Source organism: Bos indicus, chromosome 15, assembly GCF_029378745.1.
Source record: "Bos indicus isolate NIAB-ARS_2022 breed Sahiwal x Tharparkar chromosome 15, NIAB-ARS_B.indTharparkar_mat_pri_1.0, whole genome shotgun sequence".
NCBI classification, from domain to species: domain Eukaryota; kingdom Metazoa; phylum Chordata; class Mammalia; order Artiodactyla; family Bovidae; genus Bos; species Bos indicus.
In genome coordinates this window covers 55,111,224-55,134,515 of record NC_091774.1, presented here as the reverse complement: position 1 = coordinate 55,134,515, position 23,292 = coordinate 55,111,224, and the positions used below count along the sequence as shown (strand labels likewise).

General features: G+C 53.9%; 1 protein-coding gene across 4 annotated transcripts in view; it reads left to right on the top strand.

Annotated features, from left to right (window-relative positions):
- The window catches only part of GDPD5 (glycerophosphodiester phosphodiesterase domain containing 5), a 90,786-nt gene that overhangs the window by 41,049 nt on the left and 26,445 nt on the right, over positions 1–23,292 (top strand). For all 4 annotated transcript variants that reach the window (XM_070803920.1, XM_019975583.2, XM_070803918.1 and 1 more), the window contains 2 exons: positions 7,112–7,288; positions 21,057–21,160. In XM_070803920.1, the coding sequence (XP_070660021.1) occupies positions 7,172–7,288; positions 21,057–21,160 (221 nt within the window). In that variant the 5' untranslated portion in view covers positions 7,112–7,171. The remainder of the gene's footprint in view (positions 1–7,111; positions 7,289–21,056; positions 21,161–23,292) is intronic.

The window sequence follows — 23,292 nt, the reverse complement described above, 5'->3', positions numbered from 1 at the left end:
TTGGAGAAGACTCTTGAGAGTCCCTTGGACTGCAAGGAGATCCAACCAGTCCATTCTAAAGGAGATCAGCCCTGGGATTTCTTTGGAAGGAATGATGCTAAAGCTGAAATTCCAGTACTTTGGCCACCTCATGGGAAGAGTTGACTCATTGGAAAAGACTCTGATGCTGGGAGGGGTTGGGGGCAAGAGGAGAAGGGGACGACAGAGGATGAGTTGGCTGGATGGCATCACTGACTCGATGGACATGAGTCTGAGTGAACTCCAGGAGTTGGTGATGGACAGGGAGGCCTGGCGTGCTGCGATTCATGGGGTCGCCAAGAGTTGGACACGACTGAGCGACTGATCTGATCTGATCTATCAACCAGTCAATATAGATATTTAAATTAAATACATATATGTTTAATTATTGGACTTCCCCTGTTGCTCAGCAATAAAGAATCCTCCTGCAATACAGGAGGCACAGGATACACGGGTTCAATCCCTGCGTTGGGAAGATCCCCTGGAGAAGGGCAGGGCAACCCACACCAGTATTCTTGCCTGGTGGGCTACAGTCCATAGGGTTGCTAAAAGTCAGACAAGACTGAAGCAACTTAGCATGTATGCATATTTAATTATTAGATTATTCTTTTGGTGAGAGTTTTTATTTTATTATTATTATTTTTTTTTACTTATTTCATATCTATTAGGATTTTCCCAGGCAAGAATACTGGAGTGGATTGCCATTTCCTTCTCCAGGGGATCTTCCTGACCCAGAGATTGAACCCAGGTCTCCCACATTGCAGGCAGACTCTTTACCATCTGAGCCATCAAGGAATCCCTGGTGAGAGTTTTTACAAATTGATTAGAAAATGCAGAGTTCCTACATACTCTCTTTCCCCTACCCTACAGTTTTCCCTGTATTAATATCTGCTGCTGCTGCTAAGTCGCTTCAGTCATGTCCGACTCTGTGTTACCCCATAGATGGCAGCCCACCAAGCTCCCCCGTCCCTGGGATTCTCCAGGCAAGAACAATGGAGTGGGTTGCCATTTCCTTCTCCAATGCATGAAAGTGAAAAGTGAAAGTGAAGTCGCTCAGTCGTGTCCAACTCTTCGAGAATCTATGGACTGCAGCCCACCAGGCTCCTCCATCCATGGGATTTTCCAAGCAAGAGTACTGGAGTGGGGTGCCATTGCCTTCTCCAGTATTAATATCTAGGGGGGTTCATTTGCTATAACTGATGAGCCAGTGTTGATACCATATTATTAACTGAAGTCCACAGTCTACATTAGGGTTCACTCTTTGTGTTATATATTCTACGTGGTTTGACAAATGTGTAATGACATGTATCCATCATTATAGTATCATACAAAATAGTCTCACTGCTCTAAAAATCTACCTGTGCACTCCACTTCCAACCCCTGGCAACCACTAATCCATTTACCAGTTCCATGGTTTTACCTTTTCCTGAATGTCATATGGTTGAAATCATACAGTATGTAGCCTTCTCTCATTGATTTTTGTCGCTGAGCAGTATGCTTTTAAGGTCCCTTCATGTATTTTTATGGCTTGATAGATCATTTCTTGTTGTGAAAAGTGAAAGTGCTCAGTCATGTCCGACTCTTTTGGACCCTATGGACTGTAGCCCGCCAGGCTCTTCTGTCCATGGAATTCTCCAGGCAAGAATACTGGAGTGGGTAGCCATTCCCTTCTCCAGGAGATCTTCCCAACCCAGGGATCAAACCCAGGTCTCCTGCATTTATTTTTACTGCTGAGTAATATTCCATTATTGGGATGAACCCTATTCCTCCATTCACCTGGGACCCATATTTCTAACCTGTAAAGGAAGACTGTCAAGCTCTACTTTGGACAGTTGTCATCAGAAGATGACAGGTACAATGCTCAGCATGGTGCCCTGCAAGCCACCCCCTCTACCTTCCATCACCAACTTCTTTCACTTTAGCATAATGTTGTCAAGATTCATTCACATTGTATTAATAGCATGTATCAGTGTCTTATTCCTTTTTATTGTAACCTTGGATCCTTTTCGTGCTGTTCTATCTAGTGCCCATTCCTCAGATAGGTAAAATAGGTCTCCAAGGTCACACAGCAAGTCAATAGAAGCAGACCAGGCTGATAGCCAGGCACTGGCACCTGGCTTGAGACTCTTTCCACTGTCAGGAGAGTGCGCAGACCTGGGACTGGAGGCAGCAGGGCCTGGGGGCAGTGAGGGCCTGGCAGCCGGCCAGTCAGGGGGAGGGATGAAGAGCCAAGGAGTGGGTGAGGTGCATTCCTAGGGTATAAGGGTGGGCAAGGCCCCTGGAGGTATGTCTACCCCCAACATCCTTCACCCACTCCATAGCAGACACTCACTCCTTCTCCCTCCTGACTCCCTTCCCTGTGCAAACAGGATGCTGTGGAAGTTCAGATTAAGAGGTGAGGGCTTTCTCTTGTCCCAGAGCCAACAGGGCTCCAGGCTGGATATTTCTTTGGAACTTGGCTGATAGCAGCAGCCCTGGGAGGTGGCTTGGAGAACCAGAAGATGGGAAGTGATGCCATTAGTCTGGGCAGGAGCGGGACAGGTGCGGAGAATCTGGTCTCTGGGGACTTGTCCCAAACACTCAGGGTCTGGGCAGCATGTCTCTGTTAGCAGAACTTCCGGGCCTTTTCAGAAGTACAGTCCAGGAAGCCCCCAGGACTGCCCTGTGCTAGCCACTGGGGAAATGGGAGTAACTCAGGTTGTTCCCTGGGGGAGGCAGGCATGTCATCTGTGCTCCCACAGGCAGCCCAGGAGGGAGGAGGGACTCCTGGAGCCCTCTCACCCAACCTGGGTCTCAGGGAAGTCTCCCCAGAGGAGGTAACATCTGAGCGGAGACTCGAAGCGTCAGGAGGCATTAGCCAGATGAAGGGACAGCAAGTTCTGGAGTGGTGAGGCTGGAGGAGCTAGATCCTGGTCATTTGTCTTTTAGGAAGCTCTCTGGCTGCAGGTGAGAGCTTAGATTGTTCAGGCCAGGCCTACCGCAGGGATTCCCCACCCAGGGGAGAGATGAGACCTGGGAAGCGGCCAAAGGGCTGGTGAGAAAAAGGCCTTGAGGGATGTTAGAGACATGTTAGCGGTGGTGAGGGGGTCACTGTGCCAGTGTGGGTCTGGGTGGCCTCCCTGGAGACAGCAAGGAGCCGCTGGCGATCTTGATGGCCCGAGGAAAATGTGTCAAGGAAAAAGAAGTTTGCCTCCCAGAGATACCCCTGCAGTTATGAATAGAATGAAAATTCATGGCAGGTGGGAGGAGAGAAAGTGCTGCACTCAATATGCCAGCAAATTTGGAAAACTCAGCAGTGGCCACAGGACTGGAAAAGGTCAGTTTTCATTCCAATCCCAAAGAAAGGCAGTGCCAAAGAATGCTCAAACTACCGCACAATTGCACTCATCTCACACGCTAGTAAAGTAATGCTCAAAATTCTCCAAGCCAGGCTTCAGCAACATGTGAACCATGAACTTCCTGATGTTCAAGCTGGTTTTAGAAAAGGCAGAGGAACCAGAGATCAAATTGCCAACATCCGCTGGATCATGGAAAAAGCAAGAGAGTTCCAGAAAAACATCTATTTCTGCTTTATTGACTATGCCAAAGCCTTTGACTGTGTGGATCACAATACACTGTGGAAAATTCTGAAAGAGATGGGAATACCAGACCACCTGATCTGCCTCTTGAGAAATTTGTATGCAGGTCAGGAAGCAACAGTTAGAACTAGACATGGAACAACAGACTGGTTCCAAATAGGAAAAGGAGTTTGTCAAGGCTGTATATTGTCACCCTGTTTATTTAACTTATATGCAGAGTACATCATGAGAAACGCTGGACTGAAAGAAACACAAGCTGGAATCAAGATTGCCAGGAGAAATATCAATAACCTCAGATATGCAGATGACACCACCCTTATGGCAGAAAGTGAAGAGGAACTAAAAAGCCTCTTGATGAAAATGAAAGAGAAGAGTGAAAAAGTTGGCTTAAAGCTCAACATTCAGAAAACTAAGATCATGGCATCCGGTCCCATCACTTCATGGGAAATAGATGGGGAAACAGTGGAAACAGTGTCAGACTTTATTTTTCTGGGCTCCAAAATCACTACAGATGGTTACTGCAGCCATGAAATTAAAAGACGCTTACTCCTTGGAAGGAAAGTTATGACCAACCTAGATAGCATATTGAAAAGCAGAGACATTACTTTGCCAACAAAGGTTCATCTAGTCAAGGCTATGGTTTTTCCTGTGGTCATGTATGGATGTGAGAGTTGGACTGTGAAGAAGGCTGAGCACCAAAGAATTGATGCTTTTGAACTGTGGTGTTGGAGAAGACTCTTGAGAGTCCCTTGGACTGCAAGGAGATGAACCAGTCCATTCTAAAGGAGATCAGCCCTGGGATTTCTTTGGAAGGAATGATGCTAAAGCTGAAATTCCAGTACTTTGGCCACCTCATGCGAAGAGTTGACTCATTGGAAAAGACTGTGATGCTGGGAGGGATTGGGGACAGGAGGAGAAGGGGCCGACACAGGATGAGATGGCTGGATGGCATCACTGACTCGATGGACGTGAGTCTGAGTGAACTCCGGGAGTTGGTGATGGACAGGGAGGCCTGGCGTGCTGCGATTCATGGGGTCGCCAAGAGTTGGACACGACTGAGCGACTGATCTGATCTGATCTGGGAGGTGAGAGGTGAACAGCTCCAAGAGCCCCGGTCAGCCAAGCCCTGGGCTGAGACCTTGGTGCAGGCAGTTCTATTTCCCTCTTTTCCAGACTTGAAATGGAAATTCCATTCCTGGGTGGGTTGTAATGCTCAGTTGTGGGGGATGGGGGAGCAGAGGACACATGGGAATCGGTCCCGGGGTCAGGGGGGTCCTGGGAAAGGAATGTGAGGGCAGGGCTCCTGCATGCAGAGTGCCCACCTGCTGTACCTCTGTCATTGCAGCCGTGTGCCCCGCTGCCACCGGCCCTCCCTTACCCCCCAGGCATCTGACCTTTTTTTGGAAGTCAGGACAAAAGCTTCAACCAAGGCTCAGGGAAGAGCCCTGAGTGGCTCTGGCTACAGGGCAAGTCATTGGCCAAGGCAGGGTGAATCCAGTCTTCTTTTTACATATACCAGCTGCCTCCCCCATTCCTGGGGAAGTGTGATGGCCAACCAGACAGTAGAGGTCCTCATTTGGGGGGTGCACAGGGTAAGATGTGGTTCCCTGGCTATGGATTTTACTCTTTTACCTCCTCTGGAAGGCTGTGGATGTGGGAGTCTGTATATGAGTACACACTCCTATTTTTTTTTTTTTAATTATTTTTTTTGGTTGCACTGTGTGGCTTGTGGGATCTTAGTTCCTCCATCAGGGATTGAACCCAGGCCCTTGTCAGTGAAAGCATCAAGTCCTAACCAGTGGACCACCAGGGAATTCCTACCCTGACACACTCCTTCTAGAGAGGAATAAAGGAAAACTGAGAGGGTCTCCTACCTGCTGACCCACCCCTGGCCTCCCCAACTCCACGGGAGCTAAGCTGACTGCAGCAGCATCCCCATCCAATACTGTCACCCTGAGCCCTGGACTCGGCTCAGCTCGGAGAGCCCCCAGCATCTGTTCTGTGTCCACATGCCTCCCCAGGGAGACATGGGCACAGGCTGCACCAGACAGTTCCTAGCACTTAGGCAGCTGCGGGTCAGTCAATATTCCCAGCAAGCTCCTCATTCATCCCTGCCCTCGCAGTGGAGGCTGTAATCCCTGTGCTGAGGTTAGCACTTGGGGAGTGGGGGTGGTGGGGTGTTGGGCAGAGGCCCTGAGTAAGGCCCAGATGTGGAAGTCATTGGTGGGCCTGAAGCCCAGTAACCCTGTGCTATAGTCCCTGGGGAGTCAGAGAGGGAGCTCATCCTGCAGGCCTCCACTCAGCGCTGTCTCTGGGAAGCACGCCCTGACCCTCCTGTCCCTATTAAGTGACCATGGCACCCTTTCCTCTCTCTACCACATGCTGCAGTTATGATCCCGGGTCATGAGCCACTGTGCCCTGTGGTGGCAGGGTCAGCAGGCTGTCATTTATGGACTCTGAAATTTGACTCTTGTATAATTTTCACAGATCAAAATATATTTTTGTTTTGGCTTTTTTTCTCCCAACTATTAAAAAATGTGAAAACCAGTCTTAAATTGTGGGCTGTGTAAAAATGTGTGGCTGGTTGGATTTGGTCATGAGTTGAGAGAAGGAAATGGCAGCCCACTCCAGTATTCTTGCCTGGAGAATTCCATGGACAGAGGAGGCTAGTCGGCTGTACAGTCCATGGGGTCACAAAGAGTTGGACACGACTGAGTAACTCACACTTTCACTTACAGTTTTCTAGCCCTCAAGTTAAAGCCAGACTGCTGGACTACACTGTGTGACTTTTGGCAAATGGCTAGACCTTTCTGTGCTTGAGAATTCTCACCTGTAAAATGGGGATGATAATGACCATACTTTGAGAATGTAAAATCATACAGCAGCTTTGAAAAACAGCTGTTGGCAGTTCTTCAAAAAGTTAAACATAGAGTTATCATATGACCTAGCCACCCCATCCCAAAGTATGTACTCAAGAGACATAAGAATATACATTCACACAAAAATGTGTTCACAGCAGAGTTTTCATGACAACCAAAAAGTGGTAACAACCCAAATGTCTATCACCTGATGAATGGATAAAGCCGTCTATCTATACAACTAAATAGTTCCCAGTCATAAGAAATGTAGTACTGATTCATGCTATAATGTAGATGAACCTTGAAAACATTAAGTGAAAAAAGCAAAACATACAAGGCCATATATCGTGTGATTCAGTTTATGTGAAATGTCCAGAATGGGCAAATCCATGGAGACAGAAAGTAGGTTAGGTCGCCAGGGCGTGGGAGTAGGACAGTGACAGCTAATGGGTTAGGGGATTTCTGTTGGTTGGTTAGGTCATGGGTGGGTGGCAGGGGACTGAGAAGGATGGGCCTCTGACTCCAAGTGAGACAAGGACCCGCCAGGGCTCTGAGCGGAGGCTGACCCTCCCTGACCTGGGCTACAGTGACACTTGCTGTGTGGGGACTGAGTCCCCGGCCCTGCCCAGCCTCACAGACCTGTGCTTCCTCCCACAGGACCAGCTGGGGGCCTCCATGGGCGCCTGAAGGCAGGGCGCCAGGGCCGCGGGCACGAGCATGGTGAGACACCAGCCCCTGCAGTACTATGAGCCGCAGCTCTGCCTCTCCTGCCTCACGGGCATCTACGGCTGCCGCTGGAAGCGCTACCAGCGTTCTCATGATGACACCACTCCGGTGAGCTGTGCGGGGGGAGGGGCCAGAGGAGGGGCGGGGCGCCCGGGGCTGGGGGAGGGGCCCCAGCTCTGTGGCTCTGAAGTGTGGCCTTCTGGTTTCAGTTTCTCCTTCTGTGAGGTGGGCCTGTGGAAATTCCCAAATCTACCTGACTAGGTGGGCAAGGCAGTAGGCCATCCTGTCATGGGTGTAGCTAGTTGTTGATGCCCCCTTGGCGGTGTGGGTGCTGGGTTGCTCGTGGAGCCCTGGGCAGGGTGGGCTGCTCCAAGAGGGAGGGGTCCCCGCTAAGTGAGCAGAAGTTCCCAGCTTCCTGGCGGATCCCGACGGGCAGGCAAGCAGGCAGGTGGCCAGAGGGGAGGGTGGGGAGCTGGGCCAGGCCATCAGGAGCCTGGGAGCTGGCAGGGCCATGGCCTGGCACCGGGTCCCAGTCACCTGAGCCACACACGCCTGCCAGGGCTGGCAGCAGGTGCTCAGCCGGATACAGAAAGCCTCCTTCAGTGTCCGGCTCCCCAAGCCAGACCCCACACTGCATTTCCGTCTCTGGGACGCCGTCAGCCAGTGGATCTAGTTTCTTCTCTGAAGGAACCCAATTCCTTCAGGAGGGAACAGAGAGAGAGATAAATGGTGTTTATCTAAGAGCTTTGCTGCCTGAAAAACAACTTTCTCCTCCCTCCTGCTTGTCTGAACAAAGAGGCCAGCCTCCAAAATCAGCCAGTCCCAAAACAGGCTGTAGTGACCAGGGGCGGAGGTCAGAGGCCAAGCATCGCTGGGCTATTTGCATGTGGAGGTTTGAGAAGCTTGTCTGCCTGTCTGCCTTCCTTCCCTGCCTGTGATGGTAGGGACTAGGGGACAGAGTGCTAGACTGACCCAGGAACCTGGGCTCATCACCCTCAAATGGTGAGAAGCAGGTACCACCTTGCGGGCACCTGGCCTGATTCACTGCCATGTCCCCACTCAGGCACACAGGAGACAGTACGCGCAACTGAGGCAAGGGAGAGGAGGGCCCTGCCCAGGGCAGCCTGGCTGTCCTCTCTGCTTTGCTCCGAGCTCTGTTCTTCCTGAGACAGTGGACAGAAGACAGCAGGGGCTCCACATGTCAGGAAGGCAGGAGCTCAGAGTCCGCTGGCACCCAGGTGTGTCTGTCTGTCTGCCGGGTGCTAAGCTGAGCTTGGCCATGCAGCCACCCCTGTTGCTCCCAAGCCCGTGAGCTAGATGTCATTGCTACCACTTCCCACCTGGGGCAACAGCCAGGGACAATGTGACCAGGCCAAGGTTGCAGAGCTGGTGAGGGGCAGAGCTCAGATCTGGTCTGCATGGTGTGGGTCGAGCACTCTCGGTAGGGCTGGGGTGGGGTGGGAAGACAGCTGAGGCTGAGGAAGGGAGAAGGATGGCTGGCCTCCTAAGAAGGAAGCGCTTGGCCATCAGACACTGGAGGAAGCTGCTCTCCTGGGGCACCTCACACCTCTTGGTGGGCCCAGGGCCAGCCAGTCACAGGCTGTGTGGAGTCAGGAAATGATGGGTCTTGGCTGGGGCCAGCACAGGGCCCAGACTGGGGGAAGTGGTGGGTGAGGCCAGTTTTGAGCTGACTGGGGGCCCAAACGGTGTAGGTTCCCTAGATTCCAAGGCCTGGGTGCCAGGTATGGGGCAATGGCAGGAGGCTGCAGGCCAGGAGCCAGCTTGGTGGCGAGAGGGGAGAGGGTTTGCAGCAGCTCCAGGTAGCAGGGCCTCTGCAAAAAGGGCTGGGTTCACCTCAGGCAACCAGAGCCTCCCCATCCACCCAACCCCTCCCCAGTCAGCTCCTGCTTCCCCGCCCACTTCCTGGGTTCCCTCCTCAGCCCACTCTCTTCTCTCTTCTCCTCAGCCCCTCCCCAGGACTGTGATGGGTTCCTGGCCTGATGCAGTTGAAGGACCAGTGTCTCAGAGTCAGGCTGGTGCAGAGAAGCTGTAACCTAAGTGTTGTTGAACAGCTGGAGGCCCAGAGTGAGCCCTGGGAGTGCAGGCTAGGGGGTGAAGGAGAACCCCAGGGGTCTAGGGGGTGGAGGAGAGGCCTCGGCCAGGGGAAGGGGGTCCAGCTTCGGGCCTCATCTCCACCTTCCCCTCCTCCTTTGGGCACCCCTTACCACCCCCACCCCTGTTTCCCCCTCAGGACCTCTTGGGGGAGCCTCTTGTGTCTCCAAGTCAGGGACACCTAGGGTCAGGTTCCTTGGTGGAGCTGGACCTCTCGGGCCTCATCTGTGAGACGAGGTGACAGACACGTGGTGAGTCACAGAAGCCTTCGTCCTCAGGCTGGGAATGAAGTGTGAGAGTAACAGTTAATGTTTGTCGAGCACGTGTTGTGTGCAGGGAGCGGATGACTTCTTACAGGCACAGCCCTGTTGATTGTGGGGCATGGCAAACACCCCGTGGGGCATGTTTAATTGTTGTGCCCTGATTATGGATGGAGAAATCAAGGCTTGAAGCCCTGTCCCACCTGGAGTCCATGATAGATTTGCAGCAAGAGTCTCAAGAAGTTGGAGGCTGCCAGGAAGACAGGCATGTTTTGAGTCTGGGTGTGTTTAAAGGAGAGCTTGCAAGGCTATTATAGCCAAACGCTCCGGGAAACAAACTCACTCAGAAGGACATCGTGGATAGTGGAGTGCAGTTTATTACACCGGCAGGTCCGAGGCAGAGTTTCCTCTTTAGCCAGGGACCCCAACCAACTTTTGTTGAAAACCTTATATACCTTTAAGTGTACTGCTCAAGCCCACATCCCCAAATTCCTTAAACCTAGCTTGGAAAGTGTTAAAGGGAGATGTAATCAGGTTACAGCCATGATTCATAATCAGAAGGGTCAGCTGATTATACATTGTAGCCTACACCAGTGGGTGCCAAAAAGATTACAAAGGTGATTGACTACATAGGGGATTATTACATTCTTTTTGGCGACAGGAAATCTCGGTATGGAATCTGGTGTTTAACAGTCTGGGGGGCCAGTTCGGCCATAGGCATGTTATCACCATGGCTCCCAGGCACATGGTCCAATGCTCATTGAAAGTGCAAGGTGGAGTTTCCTTCTTTTTCAAGATGGAGTCAGCTCGGCCTGTTCCTTTCCTCCCTCAAGGAGAAAAAGGGGAGTGGAGAGGACTTGGGAGGTTGCCTGGAGGGAGAAAGATCACAGGACCAGGAGCATTTGGGACAAATTGAAAAGTGGCTTGAATGCCAGAGTGGGCACCTTCAGTGCTTCCCTGGTTAAGAGCTGACCCTGCAATATTGGGATAGATCCTGGAGATGGAGGAGCGGGGCTGGGAGCCTGGGAAGGCTGCCCCTCCTCTCCATCCAGGCTGTTCTTCCTTCCTGCCCCTCTTCCACATTCCCACCTCCTCCAACCCTCCCCCCAGGACACACACTTGACAAATAAGCAAACAGGAAACTGAGGACCAGAGAGGTGAAATGACATCTTCTCCCTCCTGCCAACACCGAGGGAGTGGAGGAGCCTGGCAGCAGGGGGCCAGCTCACTCGACAGCTAGGAAGGGGAAGCAGAAGCTTTTTATAACTGGGGTAATTAATTGGTTGTTGTCTGTGACTCATTACTCTAATATTGCCAATTAAGGATGGGATAGGACAGAAGACGGTTCTCAAGCCATCCCCACAGGGCCCCCTGAAGACTCTGCATCCTCGGGAGGCAGCACAGTGTCAAGACCAGATTCACTGTCGCAAGAGGGATATAGGTCAGAGGCCTGGAGGAACTTCTGTCTGAGACATTGAAGGAGATAGACAGTGACAGTCGACACTCTTGCACTTCTACATTTGCCTTTTCAAGGGTGTTCCAAGCTTTTCTGACGTCCTCCATTGTATGGATGGGGCTCCAGGAAGAGGAAGTGATTTATTCAAGCCCAGGAGTTGAGGGCACAGCTTGCACTGCCCCTGCTTGCTGCCCAAGTCCTGTGCCTTCTCCCCTGTTCACTCCAGTCTTGTCTGGGATGCATTGGTCAATCAACGAACCTGTCCTGACACCTGCCCTGAGTATATCAAACCTGGTGCCTCCCCTCCCCCCGAAGGGCCCCCGGGTGGGTGGGGAGCAGACCACAAGTGACGTCCAGACCACCCAGGGTGATCACTGCCAAGGCCCAGGGACATCCTGGGCAGGAAAGCTTGTCTGAGCTGGTGTCAGAAAGAGTCAGCTGTCATGTCGTGCCAGCATGGGGAAGGCAGGGCAGCTGCGTGTTACTGCAGCTGAGTGTCTTGTGTTTGGGAACTGAAAGCAATTTGGCATAGTGCAGCTCTCGATGTGAGGAGGGGAGGCACGTGGCCAAGGGGACCTGAGCCTGCACTCCATCCTGGAAGGTGGGGGCCCAGTCGGACTCAGACTGTGCAAGGACCACTCTGGTTCCATCATGGAGAAAGTGCTGAGGAACCTTGAGTGGAGGTGGGGAGGGCAGGGAGCCAGAGAGAAGGCTTGAGGCCTCAACTAGGGGGAGGGGTCCACAGAGCAGCAGCTAAGGGAGGGATTCTAGAGACACCTACAGTATCATCAGCTGACTGGCTGCAAAAAAGAGTTTTGATGATGCCTCCCATCATCCCATGATTTCTACCTGGCTGGATGAGGTCGTTCCTGGGGTCAGGAGTCCATGCTATGCCCAGGGGTGCATGACAGGGGTCGTGGTCTTGGTGGAGTCCAGGAATAGTATAGTGGAGGAAGAACACAGACAAAATAAATCCCCTTCCCTGGGCCTGCCACTGCCTACCTCTTCCGATGGGAGCCCCTCCCACCATGGCAGGAAGACACCTTCTGTGGGGGAATCCATCGGCCCCCTCTCACCTGCACACCCAAGTAGCCTACCTCACCCCCTCCAGTATTGCCGTCTGCTCCACTGTCCCCCTTGCCTGGAATGCCTTCTCCCTGGTCTCTGTCCCTCAAAGCTCATCGCAAATGTCTCTTCCTCTAAGAAGTCTCCAGTTCAAACAAAGGAGTCAGGCCTCCTTCCCCCACCCCACTCCCCTTCCCCTGGACTCCCGCAGCAGCACCCAGGGCCCTGGGCCGCCCAGGTGAGTGGTGACTATTTCTCAGAGGAGGGCCTTGGGCACGGAGGGGGAGGATGACCGAGCAGGTGAGTTGAAGAGCAAGTGAGGAAACCAGTTAGGGTGGGCAAGCTAGATCCCCGATGAGTCCCGAGTGAGCACCCCAAGGAGCACTTGGGTGGTCTGGAGAGTGCAGGTATACAATGCATTCCAGTGCCCCTGGCTGTGGCTGGCAGGGACCAGTGCTAACCCAGCCAAGGGACCTCCCAGGCCACCCTTGGGGCTGGGGTCAGGCTCTGCCAGTAGGTAGGAGGAGGGGGTGAGTTTCCCAGCTCCATGCCTTCCTGTCCTGTTACACCCTGTGGGCTTCTGACAGGCATACAGGGCAAGGAAGAATGGCTCTCACTCAGGAATCGAGGTGGGCTCCCTGGAGGAAGCAGCCTTGGGAATGGGCTCAGGGGTGTGATTAGAGTCAGCCAGATGCACCTGGCTAAGGGGCTGCAGCCTGAACTCTACCCTGCGTTCTCCAGCGACAGAGTGAGTGACCTGAGTCAAAGGCAGACCCCTTCTGGGCCTCAGCTTGCTTGTGAATTAGGTGGAGGTAGAAACCCATGCCCCACGGGTCCAGTTAGATAACAGATACCTGAACAGGACAGACCACTGTTCAATAGGGGAAAACGTGTCCTCCCTACAAACTTTTAAAGGGATGGCTGTTCCCTTCTCCAGTGCTTTGGGGGAAAGGGACTCAGCAGGTCAGAAAGGAGCCCTCTGAGCTTCAGCTCTCCCAGGCCTAAACTGGAGATGATAAGACCCATTTAATCCTGTAAACCTTCCAGGGTTGCCATGAGGATAAGAAAATGGGCGATGATATTATTGCATCCATGAGAGAGAGAGGAGAGGCTGGCAGAGGCTGTTGCAGTGCAGGGAACTGAGGATTTATCGCTGTAATTAAAGCCAGGCTGTCTCTGGCCTTCGGGAACCACCCCACCCCCCACCTCACACACCGGGCCCCCTCCCTAAACCACACTGAAGGGGTGCCTGGCGTAGTCATGCCGCACTCCAGGAGAGACAATTAAGCTCTTGTTCATGACCTCCGTGACCACCTTGAGTCCCTAGGGAGCATGGATGGGGTGGGAGGTGATGGGCATCCGCAAGAGGCTGTGGCCACGCACCACCCTGTGGCCTCGGCAGCGCCCTCTGCCGGGCGTAGGGATAATCCCTCCGAAGGGCCCCCAGCTCTTGCTCTCCGGTCTCCTCACTGGCGGATGCAACCCCCGGGATGGTCTGGAGGGAGTGGGTGCTCCAGGCTGAGCCGGGTTTCATTCTCCTGCCTAATGAGCCATTCTGAGTGCTCCCAGGCAGAAGTGAGGGCAGAGGCCTAATTGCCCAGCTCTCTGTAGCCAGAAAGATAAATCCAGCCTCTTACACTGTCAGGAGCTGGCTGGGGGTGGGGATTTTAATCCCTTTCCCTTCTTCGCCCTAATGCTGCCGTCCAGCTCAACCCTCCCCAGGCTGCCCCCTCCCCCAAATCTCCTGGGTCAGAGCCAGAATAATCCTGCTAGGGCTGCCCAGCTCTCTCTTCTGGGAGCTCCCCACACCTTTCCCAGCTGACATTCACCCATCTCCCCATTAGGAACTTGATGAGGATGAAATGGGCTGATGATGGGAGGAGCTGGTGTGCCCCAGGTGTAGCCTGCAGGTGGACGGACTCCGCGGAGAGGAACCCCTCAGTCGCTGTCCAGCCTCTGCACAGGGCTGCGTATTGCTAAGTACACAGCTGGACTCTGTCTGGAAGCGGAGGCGGGACCACAGGAGTGGCACCCGGAGCAGAGCTCAGCCACGCGGAAGGAGCCGTGCCAGGCGGAGCCAGCACACGGGGAACACAGACTAGAAAACCTAGAAACAGCCCACACACATCTGAGCGCGTGCTGTGTGGTAGACGATCGTGGAAATTATTGCAGATATGACAAACCGAACAGGCACAGCTGAAGTATCCATTTGGTGAAAGTAAAATTAGATCCCTGCCTCTTACTTCAAATGAGAAGAAATTCCAGATGGATTAAAATGTGTTTTTTTCTTTTTTTAAGCTCTTTTTTTTTCTATTTAGGAAGAACATATTGAGGAAATTCAAACAACTCAGGAAGATAGAAAGTAAAAGAAATTCTCATCTTCATGCTTTAGAGGAAAGGCTTTCAAACCTCTGTCCATACACGTATACACACATACGGAGCTATAGATGGATAGGTGAACTACAGATTTAAATGTCAACAATGAGAAATCATCAGTGTAAAATACATAATCACAAGCCACGTTCCCTAACACGATACCAAAGACAAAAGCCTATAAAGGAAAAGAGGGATAGATTTGACTGCATAAAAATTTAATTTTTTATATAAAAAGCATGAAAACCAAAATTGAAGTCAACTGATAAAATAAGAAAAAATAGATAATCTATACTAAAGTTAATACTCTTACATAGAGGAAACTTTTTGAAATTTAATTTTGATTTTTAGTGATTTTTTTTCAATTTTTTTTTTTTTTTTTTGGCTGCACCAATATTTCTTTATTCATTTAGTTCCAGCACATGGTATCTTTAGTTGCAGCATGTGACCTCTTAGCTGTGGCATCTGGGATCTAGTTCCCCAACCCTGGGATCTAACCTGGGCACCCTGCAATAGCGACTCGGAGTCTTAGCCACAGGACCATCAGGGAAGTCCTGACAAAGCTTTTATAAACCTGCCAGAAGCCAGTTATCCCAAACAAAAGCCACCAGGTTCTGTGCCTTTGCACGTTCCACACCCTCCCTTACCTTGTCATTCCAAAAAGCCTGTTCCTTTCAGCTTTGCTACAAGCATCTCTTCCTCCAGGAAGCCCTCCAGACCATCCCTGCCCCCATAACTGGCAGTGTGCTCTGGAGCAGCCCATGCTTGCCCCATTCACCATACTGGCTTCTAGGACTCCAGTTGCCTCCTGGCTGGTCAGTCTTCTGTGCAGGCTGCTCAGCGTGGAGTCCAGGCTTTATCTCCCAGTGTCCAGGGCTCAGTATGTGTGTAGAATGATTGGAAGAAAGTAGTGGCTCGGATGTGGAGGGAGATGCTGGAATTTAGTTTGGTGTGAGGTGTAAGGTAGGAGTCTAATTATACACACACACACACACACACACACACACACAAGGATGTCCAGATGTCCCAATATCATCTGTTGAATTCTCCGACCTTTCTGTGTACTGATTTACTTGGCATTCATCCTGTGTCCATCCTTCCAGACCATTCCCTGTCTTTGGGTCTCAGTTTCTCCTGTTCTTAATTGGACCTTTAGTGGATGAGGCAGGATGATCTCTGAAATCTTTTCGAATGCTGAAATCCCAAGGCTCCTCCTCTGGCACTGCCTGTGATTTTCCTCCTTGGTCAGACAAGGATAATTACAGGGCCTGCTGCTTGTTGCTTTGGGATAGTTGAAGAAGCTGGAGGCACCCAGACCTGGTTGTGAATTCTGGCTCACGTTTGCCCCTTGTGACCTTGGGCAGCCCACTTTCCCTCCCCGAGGCCTGGTTTCCTCTGACTATTCCTGCTGCTTTGCAGAGCTGTGGAGAGGATGAGATGCGATGGAGCAGGTAGAGGGCTGCTAGGAGTGCCCCACCCCCAGCTTTATGAAGTGCTCTTCCAAGGCTCTGTCTTCCGGGGCGGCCGCATGGTGCTGTGAGCCCAGATGGGGCAGCTGCTGTGTCAGGTCAGGGTCTTCTTCCTTCATCTTTGCCGGCTCCTAGAACTGCAACCTGCAGAACTGAGCCTGACCTCTGCATCCCCCTGACCATGGCACCTGCCCTGGGCTGGGAAGGGGTGATCTGCTTGGCTGTAAGCAGCTGGGGAAATTTGATGTAGAGCAGGGGGTGGGGAACACTTGATCACTGTCTTCACATAATTAAAGGGCTGTCAGACACGAAATGATAATTATAGGAACGATCGTGGATTTGGCGACTTAAGCTTACATCTGTAGTCACATTCAGGCCTGGCAGCCCTCCCATGAGGTAGAGGTGATATCATCTTCAGGAATAGAGGAGGAAGCTGGGGATTGAATGAGGTTCTGAACCGTTGGCCCATGGCCACACAGGTAGCAGTAGGAGGGCGGGGAATGAAAACCCAGCTCTTGATTATATTGCCCCGTGCCCTGGTCATTTGACCCCAGTGTTCCTGCCCTTTGGCTGGATTTGTTCTGGGTGGTATCAGAGAACTGGCAGCAGGATTGCAGCTGAGGAGCAGACTTCGGGAGGGATGGAAGCAAGAAAAGCAACTCCTGACACCCTGCCATTGCCAAGCACTTCTGTCCAACACTGCCGTCCCCATTTTACAGAACAGGAAGTCGGTGCTCGGGGAGGATAAAGCAGTGTCTTCTCCAAGGCCACCATTTAGTAGGCAGCCTGTCTGGGATTCTCACCCAATGTTACAGGACTTTGCCCTGCCCCTGTCCGGCCACTGTCTCAGAAGGGAGAACCCTCAGCCCAGAGGAGGGCCAAGCAGCATGCAGACAGGAGTACCCATCCCTGGAGCTGTAGGAGCCAAAGCAGGGGCGCTCCTGTCCTGGGGGCCACAGACACAGTCTCTGTCTCGAGGGACATGCAGGGAATAGGAGTCCTGCCAGACAGCTCTGCCTCTGAGTGTGAGTCTGAAGTCCATGGTGGTACCAAGGGCAGGGAGGCGGCTCCCACTCAGGTGCCATCCTGATGCAGATTTCAGGCTCCAGGTTCTATTTGGAGGTGCCCCAGATGCTAGGGGACCCTAGGGGTGCACCCACAGCAGTGTCTGTGTGTAGAGTTCTAGCCCAGGGCACAGTCTGGGGCGGGCAGCACCCGGCAGCAGCATGGCCTGTGCTCACACGTCCTGCATGGGCTGGGATCTGTGGCTGCAGTGCTGTGTGACCCTGTAAGCCCGGCTGCTAATAAGCTGTTTCCGCACGCACAGTCTCCTCTGAATGCAGAAGGCTGCAGGCGGGACAGAGATAAGAGGGATGAGGAGAAGACGTGACAACCAGCAGGAAAAATTGGTGCACTGCTGCCAGGTGTGGGACAGAGGAGGGTGGGGGCAAGAGTGGAAGAGACAGGATGGGGCCGGGGCCTCTGGGACGCTCCCCCACAGCCACCCCTGTGCAGGGAGGGAGCCGCCTGCCCGTCCACAGCCAGAGCTCACCCATCCCCTTCCCCGGCTGCTCTCAGCCACTTCCCTGTGCCTCTGTAGCCGGTCAGGAATCACCTGACCTTTGTCCTGCTCTCAGGCAGCTGCTAGACTCAGAAGGGAAGGGGCTGGGGTGTCACAATGGGAGTTCTTCCCTTGGATTCCAGGGGCCCCCAGGCTTCGCCTGAGGATAAACCCAGGGTTGGATGACGTCCTTGTCACTGGTGGCCCTGAGGCCTCCCTGCATCCCCACCACGTCCACACCGTCTTCTCCTCACAGCGTGTCTGAGCACCACAGTCCTCCGAGGGCTGTGGGCCAGGGTGCACAGATACTTCAGCCATCCCTGCACGGAAGGAGTCTGCAGCCCAGTGAACTAACTGCCCCTTATTATGCACCTACTGTGTACCACTTGATGTACATCACTTCATTTAACATCAACCCTCCAGAGTACGGGTGTTATTGCCTCTTTACAGGGGAGGAAAACAAGGCTCAGTGGTTAACTTACCGAAGTGGCAGAGCCAGGTCTGTCTCCCTCTTGAGCCTGGCTTCTTTCCAGGTCAAGTTGGTGGGTACCAAGAGTCTGTGCAGAAGCAGTGAAGAAAGGGAGGTCCTGGGACTTCTCGGGTGGTCCAGTGTTTAAGACCGCACTGCTAATACAGGGGTCATAGGTTTGATCCCTGGTCAGGGAACTAAGGTCCCACGTGCCATGCAGTGGGGCCAAAAAGAAAAAGGAAAAAGAAAGGGAGGTCTTGGGGGCTGCAGCGATGGGAGGAGTTCCTGAAGGAGAGGAAGGCTTGGCCTAGGGGATGGGCCCCAATGAGAGAGGAGAAAGGAATCTCAGGGAGTTGAGCTGGGTTTGGGATTGTCACACTTGTGTCCCAGAGGGCAAAGGTGGGTTTCCGGGAGAGCTATGCAGGTTCCCAAGGGAGCTGCAGAGGGTTGCCTCCTACCTCCGCTCCTCCTCTACTTGGTCACCTTGAATACGTTGCTCAACCTCTGACTCACTACCACTTACCCACTTTGAGCCTCTGTGCAAATAAGCAAAGGGTGGCCCTTCTGCAGGGCTTTTTGACCATTACCTGCTGGAAAACTTGTCATGACAAACATGCACGTCAGTGGTGCGACCATGATGTGAGTGGCACCTCTCAGTGCGGGGGCTCTACAACTTGCTCAGCCTGTATATGTGGCTGCCCTTCTCCGAGACTTGGGATCTTTGTTTGCTCTGAGATGGGGATACATACCCGGGCATCGTGCAGACAGTGGGAGGTGATGGAGGGCCAGTGGCTGAACCGCCTGGAGCAGAGCCAGGCTGGCTGGTGAGGGGCGGGGCTGGCTCAGGCCCCTCCCCTATAAGCTGCCCAGACAAGGACCAGTCCTGCCACTGCAGCCTCTCTGTCAGTGGAACTTCTCCCTAGGCCACTTCCTCCCCGAGCTCCTGGCTTTCCCTCCCTTTCTTCCAGGCCCTGCCATTCGGTTTTTTCCTCTGATTGTTCCGAGTGACCTGCTGTGAACAGAGCCTCTTCACCCCCATCTACAGGCTCCCTGTGGCCGTAGGACCTCTGGCTTTCAGCTCCCAGTATTGTCAACCTTGGGTGGCCCCCAACCCCAGCTCATGCCTTGTTCCAATAATGACGTTCCTAGTCCTTCGTGTGGGTTTCCAGGGGGTAGGGAGGGGATGCCCCTCATTCTTGCCCTATCCTTCCTGCCCCATTGTCGGGATCCAGCCCAGTGAGAACAGTGACCCTTGGTACTCAGGACCCCTGTCCACTGTGGGCCCTCCTGACACCCGCAGTCTTCCTGATCACCTGTCAGAATTGTCACTGGGTCCTGCGTCACGTGTCACCAAGGACATCCCCTCCCAGCACGTGTGGCCAGTTCTCTCCCTGTCACTGTCCCTGATACTATTCCCCTGATTCCCACCACCTACTGACCTCCATGCTGCTGACCTGGGACAGACTCATCATTGGCTGAGGCTCCCCCCTCACCTGGGCCCTTCTCAGAACCTTGTCCTCTGGCCAGAGGCCTCATACCTACTGAGGGAGAGTGATCTCTGTGGACAGAGGGCCACTCACTACTGCTGGCTCGGCGTTCACAGAATACCAAGGACTCCTCTTTGGAGGGGGTAGTAAGTTGGTAAACCTAGAGTGAAATGTCTCCTGGGTGGGCACACTCATGCCAGCGTCAGAGAAAGAGTCTTTTCTAGTCTACCATCTCACTATCAAATCTATCTTAAGTTGCCACTCACCCTGGGAATATGAAGACCACCCAGACCTCGAGGTGGTTACAGTATAGCGGGGGTGGGGGGGAGTTCCTGACACACAGTGGGACAGTTCTAGAACTGCAGGGGTCATGTCATAACTGACAGGGGTGCCCCAGTTATGGAAGCTCTGCGGAGATAGAATCCCTGCTGGGATGGGGAAGGCCTCGAGGAGGAGGAAGAGGGCTGTCTGGTGGACCTGAGAGGCCTTGCTTTCTAGACAGAGACATCGAGAGGTTAAACTGGGCTTAGAACTGTAGCTCCAAGCTGGCTGTGCGGTGCCGGAAGGATCAGAGGTGCCAGCAAAGCTGCAGGGGGCCCGGGCAGTGGCTGGATGAGAGACGCTGAGCTCCTCCAAGCCCTCCAGCCTCTCAAGGTGGGGGGTGGTCTTGGGTCTCTCCTGCACTGACTTCCCCTCCGAGCTGTTGTTTGTGCTCATGATCTCAGCAGTTTCCCAGAGAGCAGGATGTTCCAAGCTTGTTGTGCCTCTGAGATAAGGGGACGGATGGAAGCAGGGGTACACCCGAGGGCCCAGCCGGAAGTGCCTGCAGACCTCTGGGGGAAGCAGCAGAGGCGGCGTCAGCAGGACCCCCTCCATCCACCCAGCACGCACACTGCCCCCACCCCACCCCCGGGCCCCATGAGATAGAGGGGCTGACCCCAGGTGGGGGTGGTAGAACATTCCTTCAAATCTAGAGGCTGGGGCACTGCTCTTTAACCCTTCTCTAACTTGCTGTGTGACTCGAGCAAGTTGCTTCACCCCTCTGGGCCTTGGTGTAGCAGGGGCGGAGGTGAGGAATGTGACCCCTCGGACCCGGGATCACCCTCCCAGTGTGAAGGCTCAGGCAGATGTGGCCTTTGGTCCTGGAGACAGTGCACACAGGAAGGGCCTCAGGCTGCAGCACTAAGGGCCCAGCTCTGGGGTGGACCCCCGACCCTGCCCTGGTTCCCCATCATTTGTGACTCTGGGTGTGATGATGTTGGTCAGGTCACTTCCCTCTCTGAGCCTCAAGTCCCCACCCATGTGAAGAGGGGCGGGGAGCACTGGCTAACATACCCCAACTCTGTCCCCAACTGCTCGTCTGAACCTGGGCCTCATTTTCCACACTTGTTGGTGGGCGAGTTCCTACTGGAGCTGAGGGAACTTCCCCTCCTCATGCCTTCCACTGTTTGACAAAGGCAGGCCGTGGGGGAGCGAGGGCCGTGGGTAAAGCAGGATAGGTGCCCTTGTGCACCCGCCTGGCGGTGGGGCTGCCACGGGGGGAGGGGTGGGAACGTTCTGGGCGATGGTGGCCTGAGGGCCAGCCTTGCCCCCACTGACCCCTGCCCTTGCTCCGCCCCTCCAGTGGGAGCGCCTCTGGTTCCTGCTCCTGACCTTCACCTTCGGCCTCACGCTCACCTGGCTGTACTTCTGGTGGGAAGTCCACAATGACTACGATGAATTCAACTGGTGAGTGGGGACCAGGGGGCGGGGCCTGGGGCCTGGGCATCTGGTGGCTGAGACTGGGGTCGGGGGTGAGGGACAGGTTTGAACCTCTCTCCCAGGCTTGTCCTCAGGGCCCGGCCACCACTGGCCACCAGCTCACTGTGTAACTTTTGAGGGCGTAATCCTCTAGAGAGAACAGACACTTAGGGGAGCTGAGACCAGCTGGGGAGAACAGGGAGCTCCTTCCTGCTGCTGCTATCATGGAAATAGGGATGTAAGACAGGACAGGGGCTCGGCTGGGAGCTGGGACCTCTGGACCCCTTGTGGACAAGGACTCCAAGGCTCAAAGAAACCAAGGCCTCAGCAGAGGAGGTGGTCCCCGACCCCAGGCCTCCTGCCTCCCTGAGCAGGGCCGTGGGCCGGGCTGGCAGATGTTGTGGTTCTGGGAAAGCTCAGGGTCCCTTGTGGGCAGCAGCCTCAGGTCCAAGAACATGTCTGGGGCTGGGTGCACAAGGGCACCTATCCTGCTTCATCCCCTGCCCTTGCTCCCCCACGGCCTGCCTTTGTCAAACAGTGGATGGCATGGAGGAGGGGAAGGTCACCAGCTCCAGTAGGAACTTGCCCACTGACAGGTGTGGAAACTGAGGCCCAAGTTCAGATGAGCAGTTGGGGGCGGAGTTGGGGCTTGGCAGCTGGTGCTCCCTGCCCCTCCGGTGCTGCCTTTTCCTCTTGGTTAGAAATCCAGCTCAGTGTGGCCATGGGCACAGGAGTGTGAGTCCTCTCTCAGGCTTGGTGTCCTCTTCTGTAAAATGGGATAGCAGAGCGCCAGCAGATAGCAGGTCTTTCTGAGGACAAAATGAGATGATGGATGTGAGAGGGCTCCAGGCTCCCCTAAACCCAAGGTCGCTTCCTGGGAGGCTGAATCTCCAGCTGGAAGGTGGTCATGATGTTAGAATTTATGATTTCTGGACTCTGGGCTTCTGATGGGCTGTGGTTCAAGGATTTTGTAGTGATCCTAAGACTCAGTTCATGGAGTCTGGCATCCACTCCCCTCTGCATGGCACCAGGCTGTGCTTCTGTGATTAATGATCTCAATAAAGGACAGGCTGCTGCCCTGCAACAGCCCGGCGAGATCAGCCGGGGCCCCAGCCGAGTCCCAGAGGTGGCCTCTGGCCTTTATTAAATGCCATAAATAAATTATTCATCCTCTCAGGTCCAAAGCACAGGCACTGCTATGGGCAAGTGGGAGCATTCCCTGATGGGCCTTCCCTGAGGTCCTTGGATGGCTCTGCTGAGCTGCAGGGCTGCTGCCCCAGTGCTGGTCCACCCTGTCACATGCAGAAGGAGCAGCTAAGCCCGGAGAGGGACAGGACTCCCCTGTGGCCATACAACCAGCTAGTGCCAAGCGCACATATTAGGACAGTCCGGGAGACTGGGGCTCAGTGGGTTAAGTAGCCTCTCTCTAGTCACACAGCAGGATGCAGTCAGACCTGGGACAGGGACTTAAACTACCTGATTGTATCACGTGGTCCACGGGGCCACCCCGCTCTGCCCAGAGACTGGGCTCCCCGTCCCTGGGCAGCTCAAGCAGAGGATGGATGTTGGGGAGGCCGCAGAGGGAAGGCATGCCTGTGCTCGGGGAGGGTCTGGGGACCTGCAGCTCCCTTAGTCAGTCTCCTTGGTTTCCTGGAGTTGTGCTGGGATTCAGGAGCCCCTGGCCTGGTCCTCAGAGTACAGAGAGCCTCCAGGGATAGCTCACGCGGTAAGAAGAGGCGAGCAAGACCTGGATGGTCAGGGCTGAATGGGGAAAGCCAGGGAGGGACTGGCTGGGCTGTTACTGTCAACTGGGAATTGGCAGGGGGGCTCCCTCCAATTCTCCCAGGAATGGGAGAGGCATGTGGAGCCAGAGGCTTTGCAGGAGTAGTTACCAGGGCCGGGGGCTGCCTTTTCTTGGGCCTCAGTTTCACCTTGAGTAAATCTTGCCCTCGAATTCTGAGGGTGAGGGCCAGGGGAGAGCAGGTACCCACCCCACGGTGTCTTCCTGCAGTCCTCCCAGCCCCAAGAGGGTAGCAGGCCTGAAGCTGCCTGGTGCCGGCTCATTTTCTCTGATGACCCTGTGCACGTTGCTTGCTGCTTTCTCTAAGCCTCAGTTTCCC